The following is a 23568-nucleotide window of genomic DNA, read 5'->3' as shown; positions in this document are numbered from 1 at the left end:
TTAGTTTATTTCATGCCATTTATGTGGATAATATAGCAACAATCTATATTATAAAATAAAAACATGCTTCCCCTTTTCCTGTGTCACGTATAACAATGTACAGGACATATTTCCACTCAGTAGGGTCAGGTTTCACCACCCTTAAAGCAAAGATGTGTTTTATCTGGGGCAAGAGCATCAAAAAAACCCATATTTCCATTTTTTTCTCTTAGAAGTTTGTCTCCCAGCTTTGTTTTGCAAGTATACTTTGTTCAATGAGACATAATGTATTTTCATAAACTAAGACACTACTTCAGTAGCGTTTTACTTCTGGCATCTTTATCTATGTCTTCCCCTCCAGATGTAAGATGTGGACCTCCACCTAAAGTTGTCAACGCGGATATTTTACATACTGACAATGAAATGTATCTGCCAGGAACCAGAGTGCAGTATAAATGTCACAGAGGCTTCCAGATTGTGGGATCAAATCAGGTCATTTGTGAAAACAGAGAGTGGTCACAACTGCCCACTTGCCAAGGTAGGAGTTAGTGTTTTTCGACATGGTGAGGATGGGGATACATGTTAAGATTTTCCCTTTGATGTTATCTTCCCTCATGCACAGCTAAGTTCAACCCCACAAAAAGGGCTGAGCACAAGAAGGGTTGTGCGGGAGGGTATCAAAGACTTGATCCGTTCCCCATCAGAATAGAAGTGGCCACCAGCATGGAATAGTTGCAATGAAGATAATGTGCATGTGAAAGACTGAATGGAAATATGAGAGTTCTTATATGGTGAGGAGGCCCTTGTTCTTCAAAATGTCTTTTGACCATGCAAAGCTTTGTACTGCTGGCTATGTTGTTGGCCAGGTTTATTCAAGTCAGCTGGTCCGGACGATCTCCACCATAGAGAACTAAGGGAATTGGCTGAGGTAATTGTGGGACCCCGGCACATCTTTATGATCACTCATGGTTCTCTCATGTGGTGCCAGAGGACTGGAAGAGCGCCAGTGTGGTTCCCATCTTCAAAAAGGGGAAGAAGGAGGACCCAGAAAACTATAGGCCAGTTAGTCTTACCTCGATCCTGAGCAAACGTTTTGAGAAAATTATTCTGGCACATATCCACGAAGGGCCAGCAGGGGAGATCGTGCTTAGGGGCAACCAACAAGGGTTCATTAGTGGCAGTTCCTGTCAGACCAACCTGGTGGCCTTCTATGATCAGATCACCAAATCCTTAGATGGAGGGGTAGCAGTGGACATAATCTTTCTGGACTTTCAGAAGACCTTCGACATTGTCTCTCACCTTGTTCTCATTAAGAAACTGGGAGACTGTGGTGTCGACACCCACACAGTCAGTTGGGTCGCCAACTGGCTGGAGGGCCGCACCCAGAGAGTGGCAGTGGATGGATCATTTTTGTTCTGGAGGGATGTGAGCAGTGGGGTTCTGCAGGGCTCGGTCCTCAGGCCCTCACTGTTCAACATCTTCATCAGTGGCTTGGACGAGGGAGTACAGAACACCCTGTTCAAATTTGAAGATGACGCTAAGATGTGGGGGGATGTGGGCACACTATAAGGGAGGAATAGGCTACAATCAGACCTAGACAGGTTACAAGGGTGGGCAGATGAGAACAGGATGGGATTCAACACCAATAAGTGCAAAGTGATGCAGCTGGGGAAGAACAACCGGCACCATAGCTACAGGTTGGGGACCTCCATTCTAGTCAGTACAGAGGTGGAAAAGGATCTTGGCGTCATCATTGACTCCAAGATGGACATGGGGCGGCAGTGTGGGAATGCAGTCAGGAAGGCCAACCGTACCTTGCCATGCATCCACAGATGCATCTCAAGCAGGTCCAAGAAGGTGATCCTTCCCCTCTATGCAACACTGCTCAAGCCGTAGCTGGACTACTGTGTCCAGTTCTGGGTGCCTCACTTCAAGAGGGGTGTGAACAACATGGAGAGGGTCCAGAGGAGGACCACTTGCATGATCAGGGGGCAGCAGGGCAGGCCTTATGAGGAGAGGCTATGGGACCTGAACCTGTTCAGCCTCCAAAAGAGAAGGCTGAAGGGGGATTCTAGTGGCCTGTTCAAACTAGTCAGAGGGGACCAGCAGGCACTGGGGAAGTCCCTGTTCCCCCGAGCACTATCAGGAGTGACCAGGAATAATGGTCACAAGCTGGCAGAGGGTAGATTTAGGCTAGATATCAGGAGGTGCTACTTCACGGTCAGGGTGGCTAGGATCTGGAACCAACTTCCAAGAAAAATGGTGCTGGCCCCTACACTGGGGATCTTTAATAGGAGGCTAGATGAACATCTTGCTGGGATCGTTTAACCCCAGTACTCTTTCCTGCACTGGCAGGAGTTTGGACTAGATGATGTACTTGGGTTCCTTCTGACCCCAGAAACTATGAAACTACCCCTATAGTCTGGCATCCCCTAACAGCACTGATCATATGAAGAAGCTGCAGCATGGACAACTCCTGAGCAGGAGTTAATGTTCCTTTTCCTATTTACCAGGCAAGTTTTAGGGCCTCCACCTTGCTACTGGTAGCTCACTGCTGCTTGGGGAATTTGCATCCATGGTTCTTAGGTTTTCCTTGCCCAGATCCTAAGAAGATTTTTCAGGTCAGAGGACCATGTAGGGCTGGAAGGGAAGTCACTGGTCATTGTAAGAGGGAGCTTAGAGCTCCTATTTCTTTAAGTGAAGAAACTGCAGCAGCTAGAGCCAAGCAGCTAATCGGGGGTCAGCTGTTAGAGGGAATGCAGCTATAAAATGCTGCTGCCTAGACAGTGAGATGCCCATCAGGGAAATGGGCACATCTGCAGCCTATCGAGGGCTAGCAGGTAAAAGATCAAGCCAACAGATAACAGAGTGGTAGCCAGAAACTAGCAACTTAGCAGGAGCAAGAGAAGGCAGGGAGAATGAATGCCACTGCGTGTGGCTGCTGCATCACCTGAGCAGAAGGGGGCATGGCTTAGGGAGCATATAAAAACTGGGGCTGAGCCTGGGAAGTCAGTCTGGCTTAGATGTTGCTGAAGAAAGAGCTCTGGGGCAGGATCATAGGAAAGCCCCTGGGTGACACCTAGATGACTCTGGGAGTAATTCAGACAGGATGTTGCTGACTCACATGAAATACAGCACAGGGTAGGGAGAAGCCTGGTGGTGCAGCCAATGACCTGGGGTTGAACCCCTGGTAGGGTTAGTTTACATTATAGTGAGTGGGCTTAGGTTTTGTTATAGTTTATACTGGAGGTTTGGGGTCTGGACTCTTAGGGATGAAAGGAGGCCCTAGAGTGCCAGAGAGGTTCCTGGAACATGGTGCAAGTTGTTGAGAGGGCAAGTCTCAGGGCCAGGTGCCCAGCAGCAGGGTGAGGAGAAGCAAAACTTGGAGACCTACAGCCTGAGCAAGGGGAGAGATGGGACTAGAGACCCCGCAGTTCAAAGAGGGGCAGAGTCTAAGGCCGGGGCCAACAGCCCAGGAGTGGTAGAGATAAAAGCCCAAGAGGATGAGGCAGAGGCTGGTGTCCAGAAGCCCAGTCTGGCACAGTGAACCTGAGCTATGCAAGTGTGGGGGTCAACCACCCAGGGTTTGGCTGCAAGAGGGATCCTGCCTGGCAGTATTCTGTGGGCCTCCACCTCCGCTACACCCCAACCTCATGCCAACCTCCAGTGGATCACCAGCTCTTCTCAGCTGTACCCATGATGATGTTGTCTTTCTTGGGACACGGTGGCCTACATGGCCCCATCACATTCTAGCATGTGCCTCTCTAGGTAACTAACTCAACCAGAAGTAGGACTCTGGAAAATCACACCCTTCTGGCTCAAAACAGTCCCTACCTTGTACTCTAAATGCAGCCTATGCTCAAATAAAAGATGGAGGCTCAAAGAAAAATATAACACAATGCTATCCTGTCTGTATTGCATCACCCTACCTCTCAGCCCCTCCAAAAAGGGGGAAACTAAAAAAAGGAAAAAACTAGCAGAAATAAATTGTGGAGAGACCTGACCAGTTCTTTCCTCTACCCTTACATTAGGGTAATGGAATAACCTTCACGCCCTCTGATCCTGCTGGGGTTTAGCCCGTCATGGTCAGCATAAACTGAGCAGAAGGGGGCATGGCTTAGAGAGCATATAAAAACTGGGGCTGAGCCTGGGATGTCAGTCTGGCTTAGATGCTGCTGAAGAAAGAGCTCTGGGGCAGGATCATAGGGAAGCCCCTGGGTGACACCTAGATGACTCTGGGAGTAATGCTGACAGGATGTTGCCGACTTGCATGAAATACAGCACAGGGTAGGGGGAAGCCTGGTGGTGCAGCCAGTGACCTGCATCCCAAGTCGTTACAGCTCTCACTCTGCCCTGTGTCATATGTGCTGTTGCTGTCCTTCTCCCCTGTAGGGAGTGCCCAGCTTCTGGTGTGCTGTGGTATCTCCCCAAGTACCCGTCTACTCTGTGTGTTGTGGACTAACAGCCAGCCTCTGGCCATTCTGTACCTCAGCTTTCCTTGCTGCTCCATTCTGTCCCCACCCAAAGGGGGAGCCTCTTTTGCCTCCCGTGTTCCTCCAATGCTCCCACCTCTGTTGTTAAGGAGAGCTTCCTCCAGTTTTGTTGTCCCTCTACTGATCCTGTCTCTGTTGGTGCAGGGAGACTCTTCTGGTTCCCATCTCTTTACCATGTTGCTTCCCACTGATGTAGAGAGCCCCTGCCGGCTCTCTCTCCTTCGGGGTATCCCGGGTTGCACCCGGCATCGGAGCCTTCCCCAACTCTGCTCCACCTCCCCAACCATGTTCCCCAGTGGTCTGTTTTATTCCCACTGGCCGGTGACTGCCAGTGACATCACTGGCCGGTTTCAGCTGGATAAAGGCGCGGATTATGCCCCGAGCAGATTACCCTTCTTGTTCCAGCTGCATCACAGGTCCTGCTGCTGTCGGTAAATATTTCCTTTGAGTTATTTTTATCTCTTTCTTTTTTGCCACATGCTCCCCAACCCAGGGGGTCCCCGCTCATTATTTGGGGTTCTTTGCCCTGCTTTCTCCCGGGACACCTTGACTTTAGGAAAGTTGACTTTCTCAAGGTCAAGAGGTTGGTTGTTGAGGCTCTGAGAGACCATGATCTGATGGGGAGGGGAGTCCATGATGAGTGGTTGCTCCTTAAGGACACAATCCTACAAGGACAAGGGAAGTAAATTCCAGCCCAATAAAAGGTAGCAAAAGCACTGGGAGACCACCTTGGTTCTACAGAGAACTCATGCACCTCTTGAATCTGAAAAGAAAAGCTTATAGGGGATGGAAGTTGGGAACTACCACTAAGGTGGATTATGCAGCACTGGCCTGAGCCTGTAGAGAGCAGACCAGAAAAGCCAAGGCTGAAACCAAACTCAAACTGACTATGGGAATCAAGGACAATAAAAAAGTCCTTCTTCAAGTACATGGGAATTCAGAAAGAAAAAACAAGGGTAATAGTGGACCCCTGCTGAACCAAATGGGGCAGCTGACAACCGACACCCAGGAGGAAGTTAATCTTCTCAATGATTACCTGGTGTCGGTTTTCCACCAGCCCAAGGGGGTCACCCTTCCTGACAAGACACAGGACTACCAGGGTAAGGGTGATCATACACCTGTCATTGGCAAAGATCTTGTAAGGTAACAGTTTGAGAGGCTGGACATCCTCAGGTCAGCTGGCCCAGAAGGAATATACTCAAGAGTGCTAAGAGAGCTGGCTGACATCATAACATGACCAATGGCAAGTCTATTTGAGAACCCGTGGTGCTCAGGAGAGGTTTCTGAAGATTGGAAGAGGGACAATGTGATGCCTATCTTCAAAAAAGGAAGGAGGGAAGATCCAAGGAACTACAGTCCAATCAGTTTGACCTCAATCCTAGAAAAGATCTTGGAAAAAATCATCAAAGAAACCATCAACAACAGGCTAATGGAAGGGAGCATTCTGAAAGATAGCCAACATGCCTTTGTTTCAGGTAAGTCTTGCCTGACCAACTTCATTTCCTTCTCTGACGAGGTGACGCATCACCTGGACAAAAGAGAAGAGGTTGATGTTATATATTTAGATTTCAAAAAAGCCTTTGACTTGTTCTCCCATGATATCCTCATGGTGAAATTGGGGAACTTCAGCCTCGACAAACATATGATCCAATGGCTGGGGAACTGGCTCTGTGGTCAGACCCAGAGAGTGATAATCAATGGAACCAAGTCAACATGGTGCATGGTGACCAGTGGCATCTCCCAGGGCTCAGTTCTCAGACCAGTCCTCTTTAATATATTCATAAATGCCGTGGACTCAGGTGTAAGAAGCAGACTGGCTAAATTTGCAGATGACAGCAAATTATGGAGAAGTGCAGTCACACTACAGCAGTGGTCTCCAACCTTTTAAAGTAGGAGATTACCTTTGGCATTTAAAAGCAATCTAAGATGCTCCAAAATTCCTTTGTCAAACATGCAACATTAACATTTGGCCATGGACATGCTGTAGAGAACTGCACTTCCCTCCATAACAAGAAGTAGAGGGTTAAGGAAGAGGAGGCATGGTAAGGGATGAGTGGTGTCCAAGCCTCCTTCCTTTTTTTCTCTTGACAGTCAGCTGTTAGAGATCAGCATGGTAGAATTAGTGCGGCTCCAGTTCCTGGGAACCAAAGGATCGCGAACCACCAAACATTCTCCATCTGTAACATGGCCCTGAATCAGGGAGTGAGAAAGCTACGGCCATTCATTTTCTTATTTTGTGATGAAATACTATTTTGTCATTTTAAATTCAAGCTACATATATTTTACCTCAGTTATTTAGCTATAAGGATTTGGTTTTGAAATAGGATGATTACTCTCCCCTTTAACTGATTGTAACGATCTAACAAAGGAAATTGGTAGGGGTCATCTGTAACACTTCTGTTTTCACAGCATTTGCTGGAAATAAATTATGATGTATTTCTGGATTTATATACTTCATTTCAGAGGGTTCTGGAAGGTGTGGGCGCCCACCTATTATTGAAAATGGAGATATCACTACTTTTCCATTTTCACACTATGAACCAGATTCAACAGTGAAATACAAATGTAAACATCTCTATATAATGAAGGGATCTGAATATGCTAGATGCAACTCAGGACAATGGACAGATCCTCCAACTTGCATAGGTGGGTACAAAATGTATTTAATAACAGTGTTTTATGATGAGTTCTGTAGTGTGATGATTTTCAGTGGTGGGGTCCATGTTAGCTGTCACCAAACCGGAAATTCCCGCAGATGAAGTTTGCCATTTTGATTTAAAACAGGATATGAGAGGCACATGTTCTGGCGCTCAGTGTGGGTTATCAGAGTCCAGTCTTCTCCTGCCCTTTGCCAATGTGTAAGAATGATAAATAATTAACATTTCCAGCCAGTAACCCTGAAATTACTGCATTTTTTTTTTATATCACCTCCCATGCCCCCAGTTTGGCATGCATCTTTGTTTTGGAAGGTAAAATGTACAGAAAAACCTTTTTTTCAGTATCCAGGATGAGAACTAATGGCACGCAGTGGTTCATTCATCCCCAGCCAGCTCACTGGCTACTTTCGGCTATGGTGTTAACCGTTCTCCATTTAGCCAAAAGCTGCTGCCAATTCAGCAGCAACAGTGTGAGGGTGAAAACTGGACTCCAACCCTGGTGTTTGCTGGTGCAGAGAGAAGCAGCAGCCATTACTGCACAGAGTCTCCATTGCTCCACTCAGGCAAAGAAAATCAACTTCTCCACTGGAGACACACCCCCATTTTGGAAAGGCAATTTTTAAGGAAAAGTTGTGCGTTCTCAGTGAGTAAATAACTAATTTGCTAAGTTTTCAAAGGATTTTAGCAGCAACTGGGCTGGAAGTAACTGCTGTTCTTGTGTCCTCTCTAAGTAAGTATGCCCAGGGCCAGTGCCTGGATTGCCAACCTCTCCTTATGCTACTGTTATCTTTTAACAATTAGTGCTGTGGAAGATGTGGCTGAAGCTAATTGTACTTCATTGATCCCAATTGTTCAGTTCTGCAAATGCCAAAATGGCTCTTAGGCTGGATCCAGACATGCAGGCACATGTGGTTTGTGGCTCTGTAAATGTCTTTGGGGCACCACAAACCACACACGTTGCACATTAAAATGTGCTGGGATTTCCCAGTAGAAAAAAGAAACAGACAAAAGGCACAGAGGCACATGGAGACCCTGTCTCAAGGCACCTGTGCCCCAAACCACTCCCCACCTTGTCCTCCCCAAACCACATGAGCAGGGACAGGAACTGCAGCACAAAGTAGAGGTAGAAACTTGTGCTGCTATTATTTGTGCTGCTGGAAACACATAACCCTGCTTGTGCGATTACAGTCTTAAAGGCTTCTCGCAAGATCTTTCCTGGTCTCGCAACCTCTCAAACCATTCCAGCACAAATCTTCCCTGAAAATATTCTACGTAAAAGGGTTTATAAGAATGATTGCACAACTGAAATTTCCCATGGTAAATCCATGTGCAAACAATTCAATTGCATGTTCCTGTTTTCAGAGCCCTGTACAGCATTTGAGCAGGATATGGCAGAAAACAATATTAGACTGAAGTGGGCTTCAGGAGAGAAATTGTATTCTTCATCTGGAGATGTTATAGAATTTGACTGCATACGTGGGTATGAGAGGGATCCAGCATCTCCTCCTTTTCGAGTACAGTGCCAGGAGGGGAAATTGCTATATCCTAGATGCAGGCCCAGAGGTAAGTAATTTTTAAAGACACTGTTAATTCATAGCAGTCTATATTGTATAACGCAGCATGCCAAGTGAAAGTGGCAAGAAACAGAAGCAAGGTTATCAGAGCACTAGTTGAGCTGGGATGATCCTATCTCCCCCCTCGATCTTCTATTGGTGGAAAATGGTAGAAGAGCTTTGTAAATGTCCTGCCTTGCTCACATTTTGTGGCTGGCTCCTGCACAGGGCTGAGTGCCCTTTTCATCTGAGACGCTATGGAGCTGTTTTTTTAATAATCCAGAAGTACTTGCTGCAGCTCACGTCTGCTAAGAAGTGTCAGGATGGCTGGAGCTTTCCTGGTCTTCATTCTTTCCTGAGAAACCTTCAGAGGCGCGAACATTTTAGTTGCATCAATCTCCAATGTAGGTGCAGAAGCTGACTGAGGATATTGCTGCTGGGTTGGCGCAGACAGTAACTAATGTCCCCCGCAAAACTATTCATCATCGTATTGTCTTGTTTGGAAAACTTCACTTTTTGTGGTATCTCCTGATTTAGATCCTGATCTTGGTCTTGCTTTACTTTCTTCTGGCCCTCTTGTTTTCTCTGTTCCTTACCTTTATTATAGTTATACTGATGAACAGGTCTCCAATAAAGAAGACAAGACAGAACTATAACTCAGCCTGGATTCATTCCCCACCATTCAGAAAATGTACACTTTTCCTGTGTCTATCTGAGAGCAAAGCACAAGTTCTTATTTACACTTTTTCTGGAGAAGACAGACAAAAATTGTTTAACGCCAGCAGCAGGTCTTCCAGGGAGCTCCCTCTGTTCTCCAGTATTTCCTTCTGTATTTTGTCTGCATACATGTATACACTGTTACCTATAATAAACACCTCTGAATGCTTCCTGTGCCACTGCCACCACTTCCAATTTTGCGGCCTGTTGGCGCCTCCCCATAGCCTTGCACCCAGGGACCATGGCCCCTCCCCAGTCCCACTTCTGCTACGCCATTGGCTGAGTATGTATTCTGCATGGGGTCTCTCCTGAGACTCTGTAGGCACATCTGTGGTGCTACATAACACATATAGAGCTGTTGTCCATTCTGCAAGGTAACAGCGCAGTGGTTTTTTTGGCCCCAGGATATCCAGGGGTTAAAAAATCCCATGCAAGAAGAAGTGGAGTGGCACTTACGGGGTAGTGGGTGCCACTCAGAATGGAAGACCAGCTGGCCAGAGGTTTTAGTATTCGAGGAGAACAGAACATCATATGTCAGGCAGGAAACTGGACTAAGCCACCTACATGTGAAGGTATGGCATGCAATTTATTTCAATAACCTAATCTTTTGTTATTCTAGACACTAAAATATTATAATGAGGTGCCAGATGAGGAGGACCAATGAGTGATCTACACTTACTCAAAATTACTGGTAGAAGAAATAGCCTTATAATAGCCTTGTAATAAAGCAGAGCCTAGAGATGAACCCTAGTAGATGTGCATACCCCATCTCAAAACTAAATTGATCTGTAATGTTTTAACACTGAGGAGTAAAAGCCACTTCAAATCTTTACGCTATATTCCTGGGATCCCTGGATCTACTGACCAGCCAGCATTTGATCCTTGTGCACCCTCTTCTTTTTTCTTTTCCTTGAAGAACTGGCTTCCCTGGAATTGGTGAAGGAACAGCATAACCTAGAGTCCTGCTATCTGATCCAAATAAAGTTAGAGCAAACTTTGTCTTGTTAACTAAGAATCTGGCTGTATCTCCCAAGCTGTAATCAAATCAGAAAGTTCTCAGAGCTGAAAGATGATTTAACCAAGGAGTGGTGACGACATCCAAAGACTGGATTCACTGGGTACAGTAGTGTACCGAGGGTCTCGGGCACCAGATGGCCAAAGCTTACATTTTTCCCCCACCCCCTGTCACACAACCCACAGATGCCGGCAGCAGCTCTGGGGGTGGGACGATGGGGAGTGGCAAGCACCGACTGGTGACCGCTTGCACACCCAGGGGTACTGGGTACCACTCACAATGGAAGCCCAGCTGGCCAGAGCCATCGTCCAGCTGGCGGCCAGGCTCTGAGCAGCAGGTTTGCCACTGCTGCAGTCCCAGGAGGCCCCCAGTTAAGGCTGCTAGCCCCAGCCTCCCCTACCCCACAAAGGGTAATCTGTTGTGTACCAGAGGGCACGTGGCACAGGCACCCCCCGAGACAACCATCAGTGGCACAAGGTGTCCTGCTGCTAGTTGTCTCCAGGCAAACAAACATCCATGCTCATGTGGACACAGCCACAGTGTGTATTGTAGCTGGGACAGTCAGCAGCAGCTCTGCCTAGTAGAAAGCTGCTCTTACTCTTATTTTCAAGAACCTATATTACAGACTTCTGGATTCTGCTTCTCTGGCTTGTTTATCAAGATACAAATAACACAGATATGTTGACCAGCAGTGTGAAAAGATCATACTTCCCAATCAATACAACTATCCTGGCAAAACCCCCAGTAGAAAACAACATGCAACCATGGAACAGAGCTTTCCTTAGTTTATTTCATGCCATTTATGTGGATAATATAGCAACAATCTATATTATAAAATAAGAAGGTGCTTCCCCTTTTCCTCTGTCACATATAACAATGTACAGGACATATTTCCACTCAGTAGGGTCAGGTTTCACCACCCTTAAAGCAAAGATGTGTTTTATCTGGGGCAAGAGCATCCAAAAAGGCCCATATTTCCAATTTTTTCTCTTAAAAGTTTGTCTCCCAGCTTTTGTTTTGCAAGTATACTTTGTTCAATGAGACATAATGTATTTTCATAAACTAAGACACTACTTCAGTAGCATTTTACTTCTGGCATCTTTGTCTATGTCTTCCCCTCCAGATGTAAGATGTGGACCTCCACCTGAAGTTGTCAATGCAGATATTATACATGCTGACAATGAAATGCATCTGCCAGGAACCAGAGTGCAGTATAAATGTCACAGAGGCTTCCAGATTGTGGGATCAAATCAGGTCATTTGTGAAAACAGAGAGTGGTCACAACTGCCCACTTGCCAAGGTAGGAGTTAGTGTTTTTCGACATGGTGAGGATGGGGATACATGTTAAGATTTTCCCTTTGACGTGATCTTCCCTCATGCACAGCTAAGTTCAGCCCCACAAGGAGGGCTGAGCACAGGAAAGGTTGTGAGGGAGGGTATCAAAGACTTGATCCATTCTCCACCAGAATAGAAGTGGCCACCAGCATGGAATAGGAAAATGTTGGAAATAGGGTGGGATGTGATTAAATGACACAGATGATCCCTCACTGAAGGGTTAAAAACTGTCATGACATCATATTCTGGGTAGGCATTGGCATTCAATAGGGATATGCCCCAATAAAATATTCATGTCCAGTTTCAATAAAAAGCCAATAAAATCGATAAAAAACACTTGGGGGAAAAATTTGACTGGGTTATAGTTAATACTACCTTCTGTTGATGAGTTTGGTTGCTTTTAGTAAAAAGCATTATGGTTCTTTATGGTAAAATCAGGATGCTTGTCCTTAGAGTCTTCAAGTTTTAGATCATGATTTAGGCCATAGATGCATGAGGAGAGTAAACTGTGAGAATGGAACAGGAGGCTTAAACCTGGAACAAACCTTGCAGTTGTATTCGGTTGACCAGGCTTTGTTTGCTTGCCCTGAGCAAGAGCAGACTAAGACAGAGACCAGCCCACACACTGCTGCATTCTAGGCTAATTGCTGCAACAACAGGTTTTAGAGGAGTCACTGCAGGAATACGGATATTTGTCGGAGTCTGCACATTTGAAAATTCTGCCAGCACTGACCAGCACACCAATTGTGCCAGTTCAGGAAATGTGTGCTGAATGCTACTGTCAAGGCCAACATCAAAAGGAGACAGAGGGAAAACAAACCATTGCTCCTGAATATCAAGGATGACCCTGGGTATTGAAAGTCATTGTGAGTAATAAGGCAGCAGAAGTTTCCTCAAACCTAATCTGACTATCAACCTACTGCTGACTGGTCCCTGGGAAGCACATGGGGGTGGAATGGGAGGAAAGGAGGATTGGCAATGTCCCACATGTCCTGTATTTTCCACAGGGACAGATGATCACCCTATTCAGTCCTGATAAAAATGGTTTGATCATCAGAGATTTCAATAGCCATAATATCAAATGGGTTTACAACACAGGTTACACAACAGGGAACTGGTTGAAGTACGGGTAGATCCAAACCTCCTGAGGCTGGGGTTAATACAGGTATATGCAAATGGGATGGCAATCCCAGGCTGGTGTTTGCCAACAGCAGTGTTTCTGAAATTTCTGGTTGGTAGCCACTATCAAGTGGAGTGCTGCTATCAAGTAGAGAGCCCCAGGGGTCAGTCCTGGGGCCAGTTTTGTTCAATGTCTTAATGAACAACCTGGAAGATGCCATGGAGTGCTCCCTCAGGAAGTTTTCAGATGGCAGCAAGCTGTGGGGAGTAGTTGATATGCTGGAGGTTGGGCTAGGATTCAGAGTGACCTAGACAAATTGGAGGACTGGGACAAAAGAAATCTCATGACGTTCAACAGGGACAAGTGCAAAGTCCTGCACTTAGGACAGAAAAATCCCATGCATCAGTACAGGCTGGGGGCTGAGTGGCTGGGCAGCAGCTCTTCAGAAAGGGACCTGGCAGTTACACTGGATGCTAAGCTGAATCCGATCCAGCAATGTGCCCTTGTTGCCAAGAAGACCAATGGCATACTGGGCTGAATTGGTAGGTGCGTTGCCAGCAGGTGAAGGGAAATGTTTATTCCCTTCTTTGCAGCACTGGTGAGGCCTCATCTGGAGTACAGACAGTCCTCAGACTTACGCTGCCATTTGTTCCTTCCTGAAAACCGCATCTTAAGTTGAAACATTGTAACTCAGAACCAGTTTTCCCAGAGGAACTATGTTATAAATAGGGGTTGGTTCCTTTAGGATGCTTGACACAGCTGCGCCCAGCTGGTAAGTCTGTTGTGGTCGGGGGAAGTGGGGAAAGGAAGGGGCTTGGGGAAGCAGATTAATGCCCCCTGCAGTGAGGGAGGGATTGGAGCTGGGGCTGGGGCAAGCACCCAACCAAGGTAGGGGCATGGGAAGGCAGGAAGTGCAGGGAGGAGGCAAGTCCAGGCGCTGCACATCACTGGTCCAGGAGCTGCTCATCTGGAGGCTTGTGTGGCAGCTCCCACTGCTGCTCCCGCTGCGAGTCTGGGAGGGCAGGGGGGTGGGTGCATGGGCCCCTGGATCTGTGTGGGGTGAGCAGGGTCATGGCTGTGCTGGACTGCACTCTGGGGGAGAGGCAGAAGGCACTGGGAGTGGGACCTATGCCCTCCCACTGCTCACCCCAGCCTCCCTGTGCCTCCTAGATGAGCTGCAGCTTTGTCCTGTGCCCCCCGCCCCATGCCCCACCTGAACTGGGTGAGCAGTGGCAGCAACAGGTCATTGGGGGAGTGCCCCCACATTGGGGCGGGGCAGGTGGTAGAGCGGAGGGTATGTGTGGGCTGCAGCCACCCAGAAATTCACTGTAGCCCCCACTCATAGCTCCCGCTACCAGCCCAGACTGTAGCGCAGTGCTGCCCCGGCCCCACACACCCCATGCAGATCTGGGAGCACATGCCCCTCCATGCCCTCCCGGACTGGCTGTGGGAGGAGCGGTGGGCACTGCCCCACCCCAGCCCTGGCTGGGCAGTGCTTGCCCCAGTGCCTGTCCCAGCTCCAGCCCCCCTCACTGCAGGGCAATTGATCTGCCCCCCACCGTGTCCCATCCCTCCTCCCTCCCCTTCTACCACACCAGACTTACCAGCTAAGACCTGCGTCTGAACCTCAAAACAGGGTGTGAGTTTATAAAGGTCATAAGGACCATTTGTTGTAACTCAAAAAGTTGTAAGTCAAGGACTGTTCAGTTTTGGGCCCCCCACTACAGAAAGGATGTGAACAATTAGAGAGAGTCCAGTGGAGGGCCACAAAAATGGTGAGGGGGCTGGGGCACATGACTTGTGAGGAAAGACTGAGGGAACTGGACTAATCTAGTCTAGAGAAGATGAGACTGAGAGGGGAATTAATAGAAGCTTTCAACTACCTGAAGTAGGATTCAAAAGAGGATGGAGCTAGACTGTTCTCAGTGGTGGCAGGTGAAAGAACAAGGCACCACAGTCTTAAGATGTAACAAGGGATGTTTAGGTTAGATATTCGGAAGAAATTCTCACTAGGAGGGTATTAAAACACTGGAGAAGGACCCAGGGAGGCTGTGGAATCTCCTTCCTTGGAGGTTTTTAAGACCCAGCTAGACAAAGCTTCAGCTGGAATGATCTAGTTCAGGGTGGTCTTGCTTTGAGCAGGGGGATGGACTAGATGACCTCCCAAGGGCCCTTCCAACCCTCATTTTCTATGATACTATGAAATGTGGACCAAAGATGTTATGGACCACATTTCTTTCTTGCAGTGTATTCCAGTGACCATAGGCCATATTTACTCTAATATGAGGTCTGCCCTGCACCCCACCAGTCAGCATATGGAAAAAGTCTCTTGGCTTATATTTGCATACAGAACGGAAGGAAGAGCAGGCAGCTGCTGTGGATCTGACTGTAGCTCTGAGGCCAGGTCTGGGCTAGAGTCAGATTCACAGCAGCCTCCTGCCCCCACCTCCACTTCTCCTCTGCAGCTTCTGCCCCCTGCCCACCTCTTCCCTTTCTCTCACTGTCAGATACAGTATGGCTTGAATCCCAGATGGGCGTGGAGCCCAGGGACATGCTTCTCCCTGCCTGGCCAATCAGCAGCTCCAACACTGCTGCTTTATCTGCCCAGCCACCAGGAGCCACAGCACTGCTGCATGGACAAGCAAAGGCTGAGCTGCTACATGCTGTGTTCTGGGGGTGGGGGTGGAAAAGGAGCAGGGACTGAGGGGTTTTGTGGGGAAGAGGCAGAGGCTAGGGGAGGAGTGGGAGGGAAGAGGGAGAGACTGGAGGGAGTGGGAGGAGGGGCATAGGCTGTGGGAAGGTGGGGCTGGGGTTGCAGCATGGACATTAGGAGAATAGTTGCAATGAAGGTAATATGCATGTGAAAGACTGAAATGAGCACTCATGGTTCTCTCGTGTGGTGCTAGAGGACTGGAAGAGGGCCAATGTGGTTCCCATCTTCAAAAAGGGGAAGAAGGAGGACCCAGAAAACTATAGGCCAGTTAGTCTTACCTCGATCCTGAGCAAACGTTTTGAGAAAATTATTCTGGCACATATCCACGAAGGGCCAGCAGGGGAGATCGTGCTTAGGGGCAACCAACAAGGTTCATTAGTGGCAGTTCCTGTCAGACCAACCTGGTGGCCTTCTATGATCAGATCACCAAATCCTTAGGTGGAGGGGTAGCAGTGGACATAGTCTTTCTGGACTTTCAGAAGACCTTCGACATTGTCTCTCACCTTGTTCTCATTAAGAAACTGGGAGACTGTGGTGTCGACACCCACACAGTCAGTTGGGTCGCCAACTGGCTGGAGGGCCGCACCCAGAGAGTGGCAGTGGATGGATCATTTTTGTTCTGGAGGGATGTGAGCAGTGGGGTTCTGCAGGGCTCGGTCCTCAGGCCCTCACTGTTCAACATCTTCATCAGTGGCTTGGACGAGGGAGTACAGAACACCCTGTTCAAATTTGAAGATGACGCTAAGATGTGGGGGGATGTGGGCACACTATAAGGGAGGAATAGGCTACAATCAGACCTAGACAGGTTACAAGGGTGGGCAGATGAGAACAGGATGGGATTCAACACCAATAAGTGCAAAGTGATGCAGCTGGGGAAGAACAACCGGCACCATAGCTACAGGTTGGGGACCTCCATTCTAGTCAGTACAGAGGTGGAAAAGGATCTTGGCGTCATCATTGACTCCAAGATGGACATGGGGCGGCAGTGTGGGAATGCAGTCAGGAAGGCCAACCGTACCTTGCCATGCATCCACAGATGCATCTCAAGCAGGTCCAAGAAGGTGATCCTTCCCCTCTATGCAACACTGCTCAAGCCGTAGCTGGACTACTGTGTCCAGTTCTGGGTGCCTCACTTCAAGAGGGGTGTGAACAACATGGAGAGGGTCCAGAGGAGGACCACTTGCATGATCAGGGGGCAGCAGGGCAGGCCTTATGAGGAGAGGCTATGGGACCTGAACCTGTTCAGCCTCCAAAAGAGAAGGCTGAAGGGGGAATCTAGTGGCCTGTTAAAACTAGTCAGAGGGGACCAGCAGGCACTGGGGAAGTCCCTGTTCCCCCGAGCACTATCAGGAGTGACCAGGAATAATGGTCACAAGCTGGCAGAGGGTAGATTTAGGCTAGATATCAGGAGGTGCTACTTCACGGTCAGGGTGGCTAGGATCTGGAACCAACTTCCAAGAAAAATGGTGCTGGCCCCTACACTGGGGATCTTTAATAGGAGGCTAGATGAACATCTTGCTGGGATCGTTTAACCCCAGTACTCTTTCCTGCACTGGCAGGAGTTTGGACTAGATGATGTACTTGGGTTCCTTCTGACCCCAGAAACTATGAAACTACCCCTATAGTCTGGCATCCCCTAACAGCACTGATCATATGAAGAAGCTGCAGCATGGACAACTCCTGAGCAGGAGTTAATGTTCCTTTTCCTATTTACCAGGCAAGTTTTAGGGCCTCCACCTTGCTACTGGTAGCTCACTGCTGCTTGGGGAATTTGCATCCATGGTTCTTAGGTTTTCCTTGCCCAGATCCTAAGAAGATTTTTCAGGTCAGAGGACCATGTAGGGCTGGAAGGGAAGTCACTGGTCATTGTAAGAGGGAGCTTAGAGCTCCTATTTCTTTAAGTGAAGAAACTGCAGCAGCTAGAGCCAAGCAGCTAATCGGGGGTCAGCTGTTAGAGGGAATGCAGCTATAAAATGCTGCTGCCTAGACAGTGAGATGCCCATCAGGGAAATGGGCACATCTGCAGCCTATCGAGGGCTAGCAGGTAAAAGATCAAGCCAACAGATAACAGAGTGGTAGCCAGAAACTAGCAACTTAGCAGGAGCAAGAGAAGGCAGGGAGAATGAATGCCACTGCGTGTGGCTGCTGCATCACCTGAGCAGAAGGGGGCATGGCTTAGGGAGCATATAAAAACTGGGGCTGAGCCTGGGAAGTCAGTCTGGCTTAGATGTTGCTGAAGAAAGAGCTCTGGGGCAGGATCATAGGGAAGCCCCTGGGTGACACCTAGATGACTCTGGGAGTAATGCAGACAGGATGTTGCTGACTCACATGAAATACAGCACAGGGTAGGGAGAAGCCTGGTGGTGCAGCCAATGACCTGGGGTTGAACCCCTGGTAGGGTTAGTTTACATTATAGTGAGTGGGCTTAGGTTTTGTTATAGTTTATACTGGAGGTTTGGGGTCTGGACTCATAGGGATGAAAGGAGGCCCTAGAGTGCCAGAAAGGTTCCTGGAACATGGTGCAAGCTGTTGAGAGGGCAAGTCTCAGGGCCAGGTGCCCAGCAGCAGGGTGAGGAGAAGCAAAACTTGGAGACCTACAGCCTGAGCAAGGGGAGAGATGGGACTAGAGACCCCACAGTTCAAAGAGGGGCAGAGTCTAACTAGCAAAGTAATTTCTTTCCTCTACCCTTACATTAGGGTAATGGAATAACCTTCACGCCCTCTGATCCTGCTGGGGTTTAGCCCGTCATGGTCAGCGTAGACTGTGGCCCTTCACCCCAGGTCATTACGGCTCTCACTCTGCCCTGTGTGACATGCGCTGTTGCTGCCCTTCTCCCCTGTAGGGAGTGCCCAGCTTCTGGTGTGCTGTGGTATCTCCCCATGTACCCGTCTACTCTGTGTGTTGTGGTTTGACACCCAGCCTCTGGCCATTCTGTACCTCAGCAGCATTTGCTGGAAATAAATTATGATGTATTTCTGGATTTATATACTTCATTTCAGAGGGTTCTGGAAGGTGTGGGCCCCCACCTATTATTGAAAATGGCGATATCACTACTTTTCCATTGTCACACTATGAACGACATTCAACAGTGAAATACAAATGTAAACATCTCTATATATTGGAGGGATCTGAATATGCTAAATGCGACTCAGGACAATGGACAGATCCTCCAACATGCATAGGTGGGTACAAAATGTATTTAATAACAATGTTTTGTGATGAGTTCTGTAGTGTGATGATTTTCAGTGGTGGGGACAAGTCAGCTGTCACCGAACCTGAAATTCCAGCAGATGAAGTTTACCATTTTGATTTAAAACAGGATATGAGAGGCACATGTTCTGGCCTTCAGTGTGGGTTATCAGAGTCCAGTCCTCTCCTGCCCTTTGTCAATGTGTAATAATGATAAATTATCAACATTTCCAGCCAGTAACCCTGAATTTACTGCATTTTTCTTTTTATATCACCTCCCATCCCCCAAGAAGGCATGCATCTTAGTTTTAGAAGGCAAAATGTACAGAAATTTTTTTTTTCAGTATCCAGGATGAGAACTAATGGCACGCAGTGGTTCATTCATCCCCAGCCAGCTCACTGGCTACTTTCGGCTATGGTGTTAACCGTTCTCCATTTAGCCAAAAGCTGCTGCCAATTCAGCAGCAACTGTGTGAGGGTGAAAACTGGACTCCAACCCTGGTGTTTGCTGGCGCAGGGAGAGGCAGCAGCCATTACTGCACAGAGTCTCCATGCTTCCACTCAGGCAAAAATAATCAACTTCTCCAATGGAGACACACCCCCATTTTGGAAAGCCAATTTTTAAGGAAAAGTTGTGTGCTTTCAGTGAGTAAATAAGTAATCTGTTAAGTTTTCAAAGGATTTTAGCAGTAACTGGGCTGGAAGTAACTGCTGTTCCTGTGTCCTCTCTAAGTAAGTATGCCCAGGGCCAGTGCCTGGTTTGCCAACCTCTCCTTATGCTACTGTTATCTTTTAACAATTAGTGCTGTGGAAGATGTGGCTGAAGCTAATTGTACTTCATTGATCCCAATTGTTCAGTTCTGCTAATGCCAAAATGGCTCTTAGGCTGGATCCAGACATGCAGGCACATGTGGTTTGTGGCTCTGCAAATGTCTTTGGGGCACCACAAACCACACACGTTGCACATTAAAATGTGCTGGGATTTCCCAGTAGAAAAAAGAAACAGACAAAAGGCACAGAGGCACATGGAGACCCTGTCTCAAGGCACCTGTGCCCCAAACCACTCCCCACCTTGTCCTCCCCAAACCACATGAGCAGGGACAGGCACGGCAGCGCAAAGTAGAGGTAGAAACTTGCGCTGCTATTATTTGTGCTGCTGGAAACACATAACCCTGCTTGTGCGAGTACAGTCCTAAAGGCTTCTCGCAAGATCTTTCCTGGTCTCGCAACCTCTCAAGCCATTCCAGCACAAATCTTCCCTGAAAATATTCTACGTAAAAGGGTTTATAAGAATGATTGCACAACTGAAATTTCCCATGGTAAATCCATGTGCAAACAATTGAATTGCATGTTCCTGTTTTCAGAGCCCTGTACAGCATCTGAGCAGGATATGGCAGAAAACAATATTAGACTGAAATGGGTTTCAGGAGAGAAATTGTATTTTGCATCTGGAGATGTTATAGAATTTGACTGCATACGTGGGTATGTGAGGGATCCAGCATCTCCTCCTTTTCGAGTACAGTGCCAGGAGGGGAAATTGCTATATCCTAGATGTGGGTCCAGAGGTAAGTAATTTTTAAAGACACTGTTAATTCATAGCAGTCTGTTTAAAACGATTGTATAAAGCAGCATGGCGAGGGAAAGTGGCAAGAAACAGAAGGAAGGTTATCAGAGCAGTAGTTGAGCTGGGATGATCCAATCTCCCCCCTCGATCTTGTATTGGTAGAAAATGGTAGAAGAGCTTTGTAAATGTCCTGCCTTGCTCACATTTTGTGGCTGGCTCCTCCACAGGGCTGAGTGCCCTTGTCATCTAAGATGCTGTGGAGCTGTTTTTTTAATAATCCACAAGTACTTGCTGCAGCTCATGTCTGCTAAGAAGTGCCATGATGGCTGAAGCTTTCCTGGTCTTCATTCTTTCCTGAGAAACCTTCTGAGGCACGAACATTTTAGTTATATCAATTTGTCTGCTACTCCAACATAGGTGCAGAAGCTGACTGAGGATATTGCTGCTGGGTTTGCGCAGACAGTAACTAACGTCTCCCGCAAAATTAGTCATCATCATGTTGGCCTGTTTGGAAAACTTCACTTTTTGTGGTATCTCCTGATTTAAATCCTGATCTAGGTCTTGCTTTACTTTCTTCTGGCCCTCTTGTTTTCTCTGTTCCCTACCATTATTACAGATATATTGATGAACCGGTCCCTAATAAACGAGGCAAGACAGAACTACAACTCAGCTTAGATTAATTCCCCACAGTGCAGAAAATGTGCACTTTTCCTGTGTCTATCTGAGAGCAAAGCACAAATTTTTATTTACACTTTTGCTGGAGAAGTCAGACACTAGGAAAAATGAGGTAAATGCCAGCAGCAGGTCTTTCAGGGAGCTCCCTCTGTTCTCCAGTATTTCCTTCTGTATCTTGTCTGCATATACGTATGTACTGTTACCTTTAACAAACATCTACGAATGGCCAGTTTATCTGTCTTTGGGTTTAATACCCTTGTAACCAAGGTCAAACTGGTTTTCCTGTGATTTTGGAAAGTGTCATTGAGCCAAAAGTTATGTCTAGTATGAAATGACAGATTCAGAGGGGAAAGGTGCTCCATTCATCTTCCCACTGTGCTGAAATCCCCCCTTACGACCTTCTGTTTTCCCTTCTTCATTTCATGGTCATAGTAACAAAGTTACCACTCTTTGTATTGTCTTCAGTGTTTTTGATCATGTAACAAACTCCATAGGGTTGCATAATTCAGTCATTCTGATCAGTAAAACTGAGGCTACAGTGTGCATGTATTTATTTTATATACGGTATTGGTTGTTTGCACAAGTGTGCACTGTGTTATGTGGGACTCCAAGATGTCTCCCAGTCTATTACAAAACTGCCCTTCTTGCCAGGCAATCAAAAATTGATAGGACTGGCCACAGAGCAGCACTACTGTTTCTTTCATCTCTGCTTGCAGGTTTCCACCTAGTCCCAGGAGAGAGTAGTGGTAACCCTTTTCATCTGAAACATTGAACTAATAAGGGCGGGTTAGGTTCTGGGTTTCTTGTATGTGAATTAGAACTGAATGATAGATATGCATTATTTCTGGATATTTGCTTACAAAAACTCTACACGAAGATTTTGTTCATAAGTTAAAGTCTTCCTTTCCACATCCTTATGCTTTTGAAAAATACTTTCTCATGACTTTTTTCAGGACCAAACTACGAATGTTCACTGCTAGCACTGATGCTGATCCTCATTGATACCCATTAATTCCCAGACCTGGTATTTTCCCAGCCCCAGAAAAGCTCCTCAGCTGAATGGCCTCAGCTTCTCATCTTGCCTTGTATACTGTCTAGTCTAGGGCCCTTCCTCTTTTCATTCTCTCATCTGTCATTAAAATTAAGGACCAGTAAAATTTACTCCTGTGCCACTGAGTAAATACGATGGCACTCATGTATTATGCTGTGAAATATTATACCTTCTTAACAGTACTGTGGAAATGATTCCTGGGTTTAGATAAAGAAGAGCAGATGAAAACAACTGATACAGAGCTCTGGTAGGAAATGGATTCAGAGCTTCACTCTGTAAAAAAAAATCCTCACATTTCAAAGCTAATAATCTCACCATAATGACTTATAAGATACAATAAAATATATTAAAGCAATGTACAAATATTTGTCCCCATACTAAATTCTGCTTCAAGTGAACTGTTTTGTTTTTAATAAAACCACTTCAGAGGTAAATGTTAAGTTAGTTTTCATGGGTATGTTTGTATTTATTTCCAGTGCTGGCTGAAATCAACCAGCAAACCAGTGTGCTTTCCCACTCCCCTGTAGCTGTGCTGAAATCACCGTTCTTTTTTGGGAAAAGTCCATAAGATATTTCTGTGTTACAGATTAGGTTTAAACATTCAATATCATTAATAATCTTTTCATTGTATTATTCTAACATCTAGCACCGGCAGGTACTTCAGTATGAATGAAAAGAAACATCTACAGGACCATTTGAATTTTGGATCTGACAATCAAAATTCTTGACCAGATATTTGTAATTTTCCTACCTAACATCCTATTACAGCCAAGATTGTTTTCTGAGCTGATATATGTATTCTTCCTTTTTCTCTGTCATTAAATTGTGTGTGGTTAAACCTTATTTTCAACCAATGTATAAAATAGTTGATAAACAATGGGCAAATAAGTTTGGCTAGCTTTAGTCAATCCCAACTAAAGCATTTTATGGTATTTGGGAAAAAATATAATCTTGGACAGATTGTCCTGGGGCTCACAGACCTTGTAGACCTTGAGGGTGCTTGATTCACTACTAGAACCTGGGGTGCTTCCTTTAGCTTGAAGCACCAAAAAGTAGCCTCCCTTATTCAGCTGAGCATAGGGTTTCAAGGCATGCCCCCAATACCTCTCCCAATGAGTTTACTACATGTGTACAGTGGAGAGCTTTATTGGTTACAGAGGGTAGGCTTGGGGAAGGGTACAGGTCAGAGAAAAATCAAAGAATAACCTTAGCGCAAACAGTGTCAGCTAAGTAGCTGTTTGATATGCTTCTACATTACAGCAAGCTGTATATCTAGATAAGTTAGAAGCAGTTTACTCACTTCAACATCCTGAGAGAGAAAAAAGGGTTGCAGATCTTCCAGTTGCTGTAGGTGTCTCTTCATGCCTGCTGCCCCCTCCTCCTGGGCAGCCTTGGCTTATATAGACCTTTTGACATTACCTATGTGGCCCAATCCCAGCCAGGTGTAGTTGGACACCAACTAGCCAATTTAAAAAGCATCATCGGTAAGCTCCTAGAGCAGGGGTC

General features: G+C 46.7%; 1 protein-coding gene across 1 annotated transcript; it reads left to right on the top strand.

Annotated features, from left to right (window-relative positions):
- Positions 1-340: 340 nt before the first annotated feature.
- Positions 341-22905, top strand: LOC149851840 (coagulation factor XIII B chain-like; the record flags this gene model as incomplete). Its single annotated transcript, XM_090030307.1, has 6 exons — positions 341-517; positions 6936-7118; positions 8492-8692; positions 18568-18765; positions 20137-20337; positions 22709-22905. Coding segments are annotated over 6 exons (983 nt in total), but the record flags the coding sequence as incomplete, so codon positions are not given.
- Positions 22906-23568: the final 663 nt, after the last annotated feature.

Source organism: Crocodylus siamensis, unplaced genomic scaffold (genome assembly GCF_052110815.1).
Source record: "Crocodylus siamensis isolate JL-2025a unplaced genomic scaffold, ASM5211081v1 HiC_scaffold_134, whole genome shotgun sequence".
Classification (NCBI taxonomy): domain Eukaryota; kingdom Metazoa; phylum Chordata; order Crocodylia; family Crocodylidae; genus Crocodylus; species Crocodylus siamensis.
The sequence above is the reverse complement of the archived record's forward strand: the minus strand, read 5'-3'. Positions and strand labels throughout refer to the sequence as shown.